General features: G+C 38.9%; 1 protein-coding gene across 1 annotated transcript; it reads right to left on the bottom strand.

The window, feature by feature from the left end:
- Positions 1-2,943: 2,943 nt before the first annotated feature.
- LOC111455839 (UDP-glycosyltransferase 74E2-like) lies at positions 2,944-9,651 on the bottom strand. The gene is made up of 3 exons (XM_023097464.1): positions 9,531-9,651; positions 4,102-4,682; positions 2,944-3,791 (listed from the first exon to the last, which is right to left on the bottom strand). The coding sequence occupies exons 1-3, from the start codon at positions 9,598-9,600 to the stop codon at positions 3,054-3,056; spliced, it is 1,389 nt and encodes a 462-aa protein (XP_022953232.1). The 5' UTR covers positions 9,601-9,651; the 3' UTR covers positions 2,944-3,053.
- Between the last annotated feature and the right edge of the window lie 2,639 nt (positions 9,652-12,290).

The raw sequence follows: 12,290 nt of genomic DNA, 5'->3' as shown, positions 1-12,290 counted from the left end.
AGACCCACAAGCGTCCACTGATCAATTAGGAGAAAAGTTGGAGGATTCTTAATGTTGTGGCTTGAAACTTGAGGTTAGCGAAGACAAAGGTCGAAAGGGGCGAAAGGACACGGAGAATCGAGGCATCACTTTGGGTCAGAGTTTTGTATGCGCTTCCTTTCAAGAACTCACAAATTTGTAGAAAATGACCATCTATGACTTCATCTTGAGTAGATCTACGAGATTTGACGAGGGTTGTGGGCGTCAGAAACGAAATTGAGGGAGAAAAATGAAAAGGAATGAAGTTCAGCGACGATAGAGGTAAGGGGAAGAGAAGAAAAATTGGGAGAAGAGGGAAAACCCCGCAACCCGAACCGCGCTTACGCGGCCTGCGTGACCCATCGCGCGCATGCAGCCTTCACGGCCATCATGTGGCCTGCGAGGCCCATCTCGCGCGCGGCCTGGTAGCTAATGGCACGCACGGCCTGTGCGGCCCATGGTGCATGCTTTCTGCGGCCCAACCATTGGCGGCCTCCTTTCTCCTTTTGCGTAAATTCTCCGTTTTAACTCCAATTTTGGCACCATTTTCATCTATTTTTATGAATGTAGCACCCATTTGAAGAGATGAGCAAATTTTGGAGTTTGTAGGACCTATTTTAAGGACCAACAAAATGTGTCACACTAAAGTAAGTGGTACCTAAAAACCTTGGATTTAACTATGCTTGTAGTATGCATGAAAGTATGATATGAGAAACATGTTTTAGATATTTGAGCCGAAAATGAGTTGGTTTGAGGTATGTAATAGCACATTAAACGTTATGGTGCACGTTTATCGAGGAATAAACTGTTGAGTTATGATATGACTGTAATTGATAGCATGCCTTTATAGAAGCCTATTATGGAAACCCAATTAAATATGTTTGGGCATAGAATGAGTATTGATGACATTTGTTGAAAGCGAATATGTATGTTTACTGAAACGTGTACGCACTATCTTATAAAGTGAGATTCATGACTAGGTATTCATGTTTAGATCGTTATACTATGTATCTATGTCACATGTTCACGATTTATGTAGTTATACGGGGATGGTAGGGGTTTGCCAACTAGCCCCTCATCGTAAACCTGACTCGATTGTCAGGGATCCGAATAACCATAAAACAAGCACATGATGTTTTATGATTTGCGCCCTGTGGGGACTATTTGGGAGTTTGCCAGTTAGCTTCCTTTTGGTGAACCTATCACGAGCGGTAAGGGTCCATAGTTGCACCTTAGAGTTGGTCGAGCCTTAACATGCATGAACCCTATGAGATTTATAATGAGGTTGCACCTTGAGGTCTTTGAGATATGATGACGATGATGAGAAATTAGCAAAAACGACTAACCAGGAGACCTAGAGAACTTAAGAATATTTTGAGGGTTGGAGGTCCCGATAGGACCAAGAACCAAAAGAAAGTAGAATGAGAAAACCTAAGGTGTAGCCTAGGAAGAAGCCTATACGGGGGAACGAATCCCTAAAAGGAGAGTAAGATACCGAACATATGAATAAATTCAATAAGACTTAATAATGAAACATGAACTACTAGCAAGCTGTTTACTGAGTATATTTTATATACTCATCCCTCCTACTTCAACTTTCTTTTCAAGTGGAGCTTGATGTAGCGGTCAAGGTGGAGGCACACACGGGCTGTTGGCTATAGAGAGTCTCATCACATTTGAGTCTGGAGTTTCTTTGTACTTACCTTTAGTTTCTTGGATCTCGGATTTCATCGAACTTTAGTTTCTCAGATTCTCGGAACTGCTGATCGTGATAACAACAATATCCAACGACTCGGGTAAAAATGACATCAAAATCAATGCTTTAATTTTATCTTCAAAAGTAATGTCCACCGAACTTAGTTGACTTAAATATATTGAATTCATTTACATGACCAGCAACAGATCCGCAATTAGACATTTCTAGATTAAACAATTTTTGCATCAAATACACCTTGTTCATAGTCGACGATTTTTTCGTACATATTCGATAGTGTCTTCAACAGATTTGACATTGTCTTCTCCTTGATGATGTTGAACGCCACGTTTCTAGGACAACGTCAACCAGATCAACCCTAAGGCCGTGGTAAAATATTTCAGGTATATATATCTTGAATCTGTATCTTCTAGAAACTAAAATCAGATCCATCAAACTTTTCAATTCCAATCTTTTAAATTTTCATCCTCACAGATCGTGGTAAATTTCACCTAGCACTGATACCAGTTGTTAGGGTTGCACAATAATACACACACTCAATCAAGATAAGCACAAAGGAATAGAATAGAGAAAATGCAAAGAGAAATATTGGGTTGCACAACAATACACACACTCAATCAAGATAAACACAAAGGAATAGGATAGAGAAAATGCAAAGAGAAATATTAGCTAAAGGATTTGTAATGATGACTTCACGTATAACTACTATACCAATCCCTATAATAGGCCAACCATTTTCACTATAATAGGACTAAATTCTTTAACAACCACATTGAAACTATAAAATAAAATGGAAGAAGACAAAAACTAGGGTAGCTTGTTGGATCTCTGTTATGTTCTCCAAGAACTTGAGCTTTAAAATCTTAACTTTGCTCCCATAATCTCTTCCTACAATTGATTGTAGAGCACAAGGATAGGATGATGACGTGTAGATCATCATCAAGAATTGGTGATAGTATTGAAGAACAGAAGGATAGGATGACTCTTGCTGCTATCTACCAAATAGTCTCGGAGAATCTCTTTCTCATGTTGGCAGATAAGGACTTGGCAAAGGCAGCATGGGAGACATCGTGAACTTGATAAGCGTCTTGTTCATAGAGCTATTTCCCTTGGTCAAATCGCCACTTAGTATAAGTTTTTAAGTAATTTTTATTAAAGCTAAAATTGCCCCTTTATAGAAGTTTTTGCTTCACCCAATGAAAACTAAACCACATAAGAGCAATGAATAACACTTCAATAATAAGTACTTGTAATAGAACATGACAAACATTCTTAAATAAACAACACTCGTAATTATGGCCATAGAAAATAAAAATGACAATCATATTTTACGTTCTTGAATTTGTGCAACAAACTCATCAATGTTCTTATTAGAGCTCCCATCTTCCGTCATAGCTTCCTTCGCCAACTTCATCCACATGCTTGTATTTTGTCTCATTTCAAACCTTTTCTCGCCCTCCATCACTTTCCTAATACACAACTCTATTTCTTCTCTTCCAACTAACCCATTTTGGTTTGGACTAACCCTCACACCAATCTTCCACACGTCTTCCACGAACTTGGCATTTGTTATTTGGTCCGTCCATTGAGGCATTGCCACCATTGGAACTCCACTGCTAAGACCCTCCAAAACCGAGTTCCAACCACAGTGAGTAATAAAACACCCCACTGATTTGTGACCTAAAACTTGCACTTGGGAGCACCACTTCACCACCTTCCCCTTCATCTCTTTCATCTCTTCAACAAACTTGTTTGGAAGCTCTCCGGTTTCCATTTCCTTAATGACCCAAAGGAAGTTTTTGTTGCTTGCTTTCAGCCCCCACGCTATCTCCTTCATTTGCTCTTCTCCTAGCTCGGATACGCTCCCGAACGACACGTAAATGACAGACTCGCTGTCTTTAGAGTCCAACCACTCGATGGTTTTGCTGTCGTCTTCGGTTGATTTGATTAGATTCATGCCGTAATTGTTGTCGTCCATCAACCCCTTGTCTATGAGTATGGATGGAACTGTTGGTCCGACCGCCTTCAAAGGCGTATGGGTTTGCATCCACTGTAACACCTGTATTAATATATTGAGAAGTTGTTGAGTATCGTTGTGAAAGAGTCCCACGTTGACTAATTAATTAGTCAATAATCATGAATTTATAAGTAAGGAATACATCTTCATTGATATGAGACGTTTTGGGACCGACCAACTTAAAGCATGAGAACTTATGTTCAACATGAATAATATCATACAATTTTGGAGAGTCGTGATTATTAAGTTTTTCTTTCCATGAAAAATTTAGTTTAAAAAATAGAAGATTAAAAAATGGTTAATAAATGAGGTGGAAACATAAGTTGAGTTGAGGAGAATTGGGATAAATTACTTGTGGTTCCAACGCATGGAAAGTGTTGATGAACATCCAATCAGGCTGGTTACAGAACTGATGGGTCATCATCCTGAGGAATACCGGATACTGATGGGGATTTGAAATGAGCGAAGGAAGGTCGGTGTCCTGAAGAAGTGGCAGCGCAGGCAGCGACACAGACTTCTTATCAGACGGAATCTTCAAGGAACCACTGTATATGTGATAAAAAACGGCATTGACAGCGCAGGACTCGGTGAAAAAGGGAGCCCCAGGAAGGCCAAATCCTCTAGCAACATCCAGAACCCAAGGAGTGAGGGAGTCGTACACAACGCAGGCAATTGGGGAGTTGGAGGTCTGATGGTGAGTGATGAGTTTGACTAAGTGGAAGGATGTGGAGATTTGGAGGCGGTGAATGTAGGACTCCAAGGGCTCTGGGTCTGTGCCTTTGTAGGGCACTCGAGGCTTGTTCTCCACGTTAATGGAGCCACCCCAGCCGCCGCCCACATGGTTGAGATTGGCGTTGTTAATGATTTCATGGGTGATGAGGACAGTGACTTTAAGGCCTTTCAAGACGAGGCGTTTCGAGAATTGGAGGATGGGTATTAAGAGGATATTTTGCCGTGATAATTAGTTAGAATATATATCAGATATTTAGGGAGTTGTTAGTATAGATTTTATTAACCGTATATTTTATTTATTTACCAAATTTAGTTAGATATATATTTTTTCTATTTTTAGGTATTAGTTGATAGTTTGTATCCTATTTAAACGTTGTAAACCTGAATGAAGATCATACTTTCGATCCCAATTCTATTTCTATTTCTCATTCTTAACATGGTATCAGAGCACCGATCTTGGTGTTCTTAAATATCAAAATTTCCTTTATGGCGGAATCAGCCAAATCCAGCTTCAAAATTTCGGATGTTGATTTAACACATCCGTACTATATTCATCACTCTGATCAGCCAGGATATTCACTTGTTCCAATCAAATTAAATGGAGCAAATTACCAATCCTGGAGTAAATCAGTTATGCATGCTCTTATTGCCAAGAAGAAAATTGGCTTCATTGATGGCACAATTGAGGAACCGTCCCAAGATGCAAATTCAACCGAATTCGAACTCTGGAATCAGTGCAACAGTATGATAATATCTTGGTTAACTCATTCCGTTGAAGCAGATATCGCTAAAGGCATTATTCACGCCAAGACAGCTCATCAAGTGTGGGTTGATCTTCACGATCAATTCTCACAAAAGAATGCTCCAGCAATTTTTCAAATACAAAACTCGATAGCAACGATGTCACAAGGAACCATGGCGCTGTCAACATATTTCACCAAGCTCAAAGCACTTTGGGATGAACTGGAAGCGTACCGCACACCATTTACCTGTAATCAACGTCAAATACATATTGATCAACGCGAAGAAGACAAGTTGATGCAATTGCTCATGGGGCTTAATCAGTCTTATAAAACGGTGAGATCTAACATATTGATGATGTCTCCATTACCTAATGTGAGGCAAGCCTATTCATTACTTGTACAAGAAGAGATGCAGCGTCAGGTAACTTCCGAACCTACTGAGAATTTCTCGATTGCATCAGCAGTGCAAAAGAAAACAATATATTCAAAATTCGCCAAGGACAAAAAGTGTGAACACTGCAATAAAAGTGGTCATACAATCAATGAGTGTCGAATTCTTAAGTTTCACTGTAACTTTTGTGATAGAAGGGGCCATACAGAAGATCGGTGTCGACAGAAAAATAATTCTGGAAGGACAAGACAAGACAATCAACACAATAACCGTGGATATCGATCATCTGCAAATATGGCCGATGTTTCACAGTTGAATACAGAAGAACAGTCACCTAATTCCATTCCAAATTTTTCTTCTGAGCAATTACGAGAGATAGCACAAGCCTTATCTGCAATCAATCATCACCCTTCTGGTAATTCTGACAATCACGTCAATGTTGCAGGTTTGTTTCCCATATCTACATTATCTATTAACTCTGCGAGTTCTAATTCATGGATTCTCGATAGTGGAGCTACGGATCATATAGTATCAAAATCTTCTGTTATGACTGAACCAAAGGCTGCCATCATGTCTGCAATAAATTTGCCTAATGGAGAGACAGCACGTGTGTCACATACTGGCAATATTTCCCTTAGCCCTAACCTTCAATTAAACAACGTTTTATGTGTGCCTTCATTCAATTTAAACCTAATGTCGATCAGCAAACTTACCAATAACTTGAAATGTTATGTCACCTTCTATCCTGATTCTTGTGTTATGCAGGACTTGGCTACGGGGAAGATGATTGGCTCGGGTAAACAATTTGGAGGTCTCTATCATATTTCTTCATCTCCAATCAAATCTTCAGCTCATCAAGTATCTCAGTCATCTAATTTGTGGCATTTACGCCTAGGTCATCCTTCCTTTTCTCGTTTTAAATTTCTAGCTGATCAATTGCATCTTAATAATGCGAGTTATTCTCATAATTGTAGTATCTGCCCGTTAGCAAAACAAACTAGGTTGTCTTTCCCAAGAAGTTCAATAACAACCCATTCTGCTTTTGATCTGATACATTGTGATGTTTGGGGACCACATAAAATTCCTACCCATTCTGGTTTGCGTTTTTTTCTCACTATTGTTGATGATTTTACTCGATGTACTTGGGTTTTTTTAATGCAACATAAGTCAGAAGTACATCATTTGTTAATGAACTTTGTTAAATTCGTTCAAACTCAATTTCATACTACTATCAAGATAGTTCGATCAGACAATGGGACTGAATTCCTATCTTTGCAACCATTCTTTACTTCTTGTGGTATTGAATTTCAGCGCACTTGTGTCTATACTCCACAACAAAATGGAGTCGTAGAACGCAAGCATCGCCATATCCTAAATGTAGCTAGGTCTCTTCTTTTTCAGTCACAGGTTCCACTTAATTTTTGGGGAGAGTGCATTTTAACGGCTGTTTATCTTATAAATAGAACGCCATCACCATTATTATCTAACAAGACACCCTTTGAAGCACTCTACAAACGACCACCTACATTTCATCATCTTAAAGTTTTTGGTTGTAAATGTTATGCAACTATAGTACATCCTAAGCAAAAATTTGAACCTAGGGCAACTCCTTGTGTTTTCGTAGGATATCCTTGTGGTCATAAAGGTTACAAGTTGTATGACATGCAATCTCACAAATTCTTTATCAGCCGTGATGTCAAATTTTGTGAAGATGATTTTCCTTTTTCATCAGCTTCACAAACTTCGACATTAGCTCCTTCGACTCCTGTTGTACCACTTCATGATCCATCCTACTCAAACATCCATCCTCCACCTTCTATTCCTTCACCTCCTACTCCTCCTTCACCTCCTATCCCTTCACCTACTACTCCGTCGTCTCCTCCACCTTCTCCAGATTCGCCCACTAATTCCAATCCTATCCCACCTGATACATCAGCTCCACTTCGACGTTCTACTCGTACTAAACAGCCTCCAGCTTGGCATAAGGATTATGAGATGTCTTCTGGAGCCAATCATTTAACCTCTAGCTCAAGTCCCGGCACTGGCACCAGGTATCCCCTTCATCATTACCTTTCATTCTCTCGTTTTTCTCCTACTCAACGTGCTTTTCTAGCTCTTATTACATCCCAGACAGAACCTAAAACCTATGACGAGGCAGTTGGCGACCCGTTATGGCAGCAGGCTATGAATGATGAAATTGCAGCTTTGGAACGTAATCATACATGGTCTCTCGTTCCTCTACCACTTGGTCATAAAGCTATTGGTTGTCGTTGGGTGTACAAAATTAAATACAACTCTGATGGTTCTGTTGAACGTTATAAAGCTCGACTAGTAGCAAAGGGATACACTCAGGTTGAAGGTATTGATTACACAGAAACATTTTCCCCTACAGCGAAACTTACTACACTTCGTTGCTTACTCACTGTTGCTGCTGCTCGAAAATGGTTCACCCATCAGTTGGATGTTCAAAATGCCTTTCTCCATGGTAATCTAGACGAGGAAGTTTATATGTCTTTACCACCAGGTCTTCGCCGACAGGGGGAGAATACAGTATGTCGGCTCCATAAATCTCTTTATGGATTAAAACAGGCTTCTCGCAATTGGTTCTCCATATTTTCTACAACTATACAAAATGCAGGCTACACTCAGTCCAAAGCAGATTACTCTTTGTTTACTAAGAGTAAAGGTACTTCTTTCACTGCAGTTCTAATCTATGTTGATGATATTCTGTTGACAGGCAATGATCTCGAAGAAATTCAATATCTCAAGACTAGTTTACTCCAGAAATTTCTTATCAAAGATTTAGGAAATTTGAAATATTTTCTAGGCATTGAATTTTCTCGATCTAGAAAAGGAATTTTTATGTCTCAAAGGAAGTATGCTCTAGACATCCTTCAAGACACAGGTCTTACAGGAGCACGTCCAGACAAATTTCCTATGGAGCAAAATCTGAAACTTTCTTTAACTGAAGGAGAGAAGTTGAATGATCCAAGTAAATACAGACGGTTGATTGGCAGATTAATATATTTGACCGTCACTAGGCCTGACATAGCTTATTCAGTTCGTATGCTTAGCCAATTTATGCATGAACCAAGAAAACCACATTGGGAGGCAGCTCTTCGAGTTCTGAGGTACATCAAAGGCACTCCTGGTCAAGGACTTCTACTGCCATCTGAAAACAATTTAAGATTACAGGCATATTGCGATTCTGACTGGGGTGGTTGTCGAACTTCCAGACGATCTATTTCTGGGTTCTGCATTTTCCTCGGAAATTCAATTATTTCTTGGAAGTCTAAAAAGCAAACTAATGTGTCCAGATCATCAGCAGAAGCCGAGTATCGAGCTATGGCAAATACTTGTTTAGAGTTAACTTGGTTAAGATACATTCTTCAAGACTTGAATGTTCCACTGTCCGAACCAGCATTATTATATTGTGATAATCAAGCAGCATTACATATAGCAGCCAATCCAGTTTTTCATGAACGTACGAAACACATTGAAATAGATTGTCATATAGTTCGAGAAAAGTTACAAGCTGGAATCATCAAACCGTGTTATGTTTCGACCAAAATGCAATTGGCAGATGTTTTTACTAAAGCTTTGGGAAGACAGCAATTTGACTTTTTGAAGGACAAGTTGGGTGTGATCGACATACACTCTCCAACTTGAGGGGGAGTATTAAGAGGATATTTTGCCGTGATAATTAGTTAGAATATATATCAGATATTTAGGGAGTTGTTAGTATAGATTTTATTAACCGTATATTTTATTTATTTACCAAATTTAGTTAGATATATATTTTTTCTATTTTTAGGTATTAGTTGATAGTTTGTATCCTATTTAAACGTTGTAAACCTGAATGAAGATCATACTTTCGATCCCAATTCTATTTCTATTTCTCATTCTTAACAATGGGGTTTACGTGCCCTTGTCCGTCTGGGAAAGGAATCACCAGAATGTGAACCTTGCCTTCTCCCACTGCCATTTCTTTCGTTTTTTCCCCTTAATTTTCTGCTACCACTCTGTTTTTCTTTTTCCTGCTCACTTCTCTCCACTGTCTTATAATTTTAATACAAGAGAAGGGTTGACATTTGGCCAGTGAAGATAAGATTGCTTCCAAAGATGCTCTAAACTAAAGCATTTGGAACATGGGATTCAGTTTATAAACTTTAATTCAGTTTCGGTATACTTTTAAAAACGTGCATCTTTTCCACATTGCGGTTTACTCAAATATAACAACCATGGGAATTGATTCCCCAGCTCACCCCTAAAATATATCAACCTACCAATCTCTCATCATAAACACGCCACCTTATTCCCTTTTATTTTTTACCAACCATTAATAGTTTTCGTGGAAAGTAGAGAAATTGTATAAATTGGGTTGAATCATTTTTTTATAATTTTTTTTTTTTTTTTTGTATAAATTGTCTGCCTGTTACACGTTTTCTCCCGCATTCTTTATAATAATTTTTAGGCTGCAACATCACCACTAAAACGATGAAAGCAAAAATAAATAAAAAAATTAAAATAAAATAAAAGATGAAAATTTGACAAAAATGCAAATCCAAATGAAATCAACCCACCAAAATTAAATACAAAATAAAATCCAATTATAAGACGATAATTGTTCAAACTGTTACAAAAGGGAAATGGGTTTGGGATACAGTTATAAAATAAAATTTCAAAGACTCCAAAATATAAAAACGGACTAACACTACAGAACTACCTCTTTATGACCGCACAGCTCTCAAATGCTCCTTCACCTTGATTGGTAGCCGACAAACACTTGAAAAAAGAGAGGAGATAGGAGTGAGTATATGAATATACCTAATAAGCAATCTACTTGTAGGCGCTTATCGCATTTATGACCTAATAGAACACTACAGACTTTACTCTAGGCTCTATATGTATTGCTCTTACTATGCACAATCTTGGCTTGCTAGCTTAGCCTACGCAGCAGTAATCGGTATCCAACATTGAGGTGGTACCTTAAGGAACACTCTCTAACAGATGGGTTTAGCATGGTGAGTGCTAGCTTACTTGTCACCCAAATAAGGTAGTTGGTAAGCCCATCCCATAGGCTATGTAGTTGCAGGTCAAGGGTGTTACCCCTGTACATGCCAGCTCTGATGATTACCTGCATGATCAATGTCCTCCCACTGGACAGATCCATCGTGCAAGGTAATCCAACAAGCCTCACACCTAACTCAACGGTACTGTATTGGAGTGACAAGGAATGTGAAAACTCTGTAAACACTATACCAACTGTTATTGGCTTACAAGCTATCTTTATTTTTCTTCGGGGTTTCCATGATGGTTATCTAGGTCTTTAGTGGCATCTAAGTAGTTTAAATTTCATCTCTTATTTCCAAGACGTTTGGGATTAGCTCCTCGGGCTAAACCAAGCTCTGGTGTACACAGGTCTAAACCTCTGATCACTCATGATCTTGGGATGCAAGGTTTACTGGAAACATACTAACCTAGGTCAGCATGTAAGCCACACTAGCTATAGAGCCCTAGTCTTAATTGAGTTCTCTCATCTATGTTTTGCTAGAGAGATATTCCTATGATCACCTAAGCACATAATCCACAATAAACTTCACCTTAGTCATATCTGAGAATCGAGGAGGTCTATTGGATTCCTAGGGTGGTTAGGTGGCTTGAGGAGGGTTTCTGATTTCAGGCTATTTTGTTCTGACTACTTGAGTCTTTCTTAATCTTGAAGCACTTAGGTCTAGACCTCACGACTATCTCTCACAATCCTAAAGCGCCCAGTCTACTAAAGTGTCCTGACCTAGGTCATGACCATCTCTCACGATCCAGACTATTTTGTTCTGACTACTTGAGTCTTTCTTAATCTTGAAGCACTTAGGTCTAGACCTCATGACCATCTCTCATGATCCTAAAGCGCCCAGTCTATTAGAAGTGTCCTGACCTAGGTCATGACCATCTCTCACGATCCAGACTATTTTGTTTTGGCTACTTGAGTCCCAGTCTACTAGAAGTGTCCTGACTTAGGTCATCATCTAATCAACACAACTCTAATGCCCCAGCTTTGTACAAATAAACTTGCTCTACAACGAGAACACAGTCAAACACCAATAGCTAACACATCGAATCATGCACACATACAATCAAACAAGCTCAACGGGGAGATAACGTCAATCAATCACCCAGAGCATAGATCACAATAGTTCATCCTTCTTTTTAACCCAGTGAAAAGTATATAAAATAACAATCATCAATCACATTTGATGGGGAGTTTGGTAATTTCTTACCTCATGCATGCTGTACTCATCCTATTGCCCACATCGTATTCTAGTCCATGCATATTTTCTAGAAAATCATTATTCCCTTGGTCTTCCAATGACTACAAATTTGATTCTCTCATCCCCTAATTTTCTGGTTGTATTTCTCCCATCTCTACCCTCACTATTCTTGTTAAAAAAAAATTGTCATTCTTTCTAGTTGTCATCGTTCTCTAATTTTTATAATTGTAACCTTACTATTGAATTAAGTTGGGCCTGAAATCAATCCATGTCGAATACTCAATTTGAGCCTTATTTAGGACCTTGTACTATGAATCGTGTCTTCCTTTGAGAGGTATAACTTAATGCATGGTAGCCAACCACACCCTTAGTATTGCAAAGTAATCAATTAGCGTGCATTATCTTC

The sequence above is a fragment of the Cucurbita moschata genome, unplaced genomic scaffold (genome assembly GCF_002738365.1).
Source record: "Cucurbita moschata cultivar Rifu unplaced genomic scaffold, Cmos_1.0 Cmo_Scf00002, whole genome shotgun sequence".
Taxonomy (NCBI): Eukaryota; Viridiplantae; Streptophyta; class Magnoliopsida; order Cucurbitales; family Cucurbitaceae; genus Cucurbita; species Cucurbita moschata.
The sequence above is the reverse complement of the archived record's forward strand: the minus strand, read 5'-3'. Positions and strand labels throughout refer to the sequence as shown.

Coding starts and splice junctions, on each gene's coding strand:
- LOC111455839 (XM_023097464.1), bottom strand. CDS start 9,600: ATGGCAGTGGGAGAAGGCAAGGTTCACATTCTGGTGATTCCTTTCCCA. Junction 4,683..9,530: donor CGGACAAGGGCACGTAAACC/CCATTGTTAAGA, acceptor TCCTCTTAATAC/CCATCCTCCAATTCTCGAAA. Junction 3,792..4,101: donor TCCATGCGTTGGAACCACAA/GTAATTTATCCC, acceptor ATATTAATACAG/GTGTTACAGTGGATGCAAAC.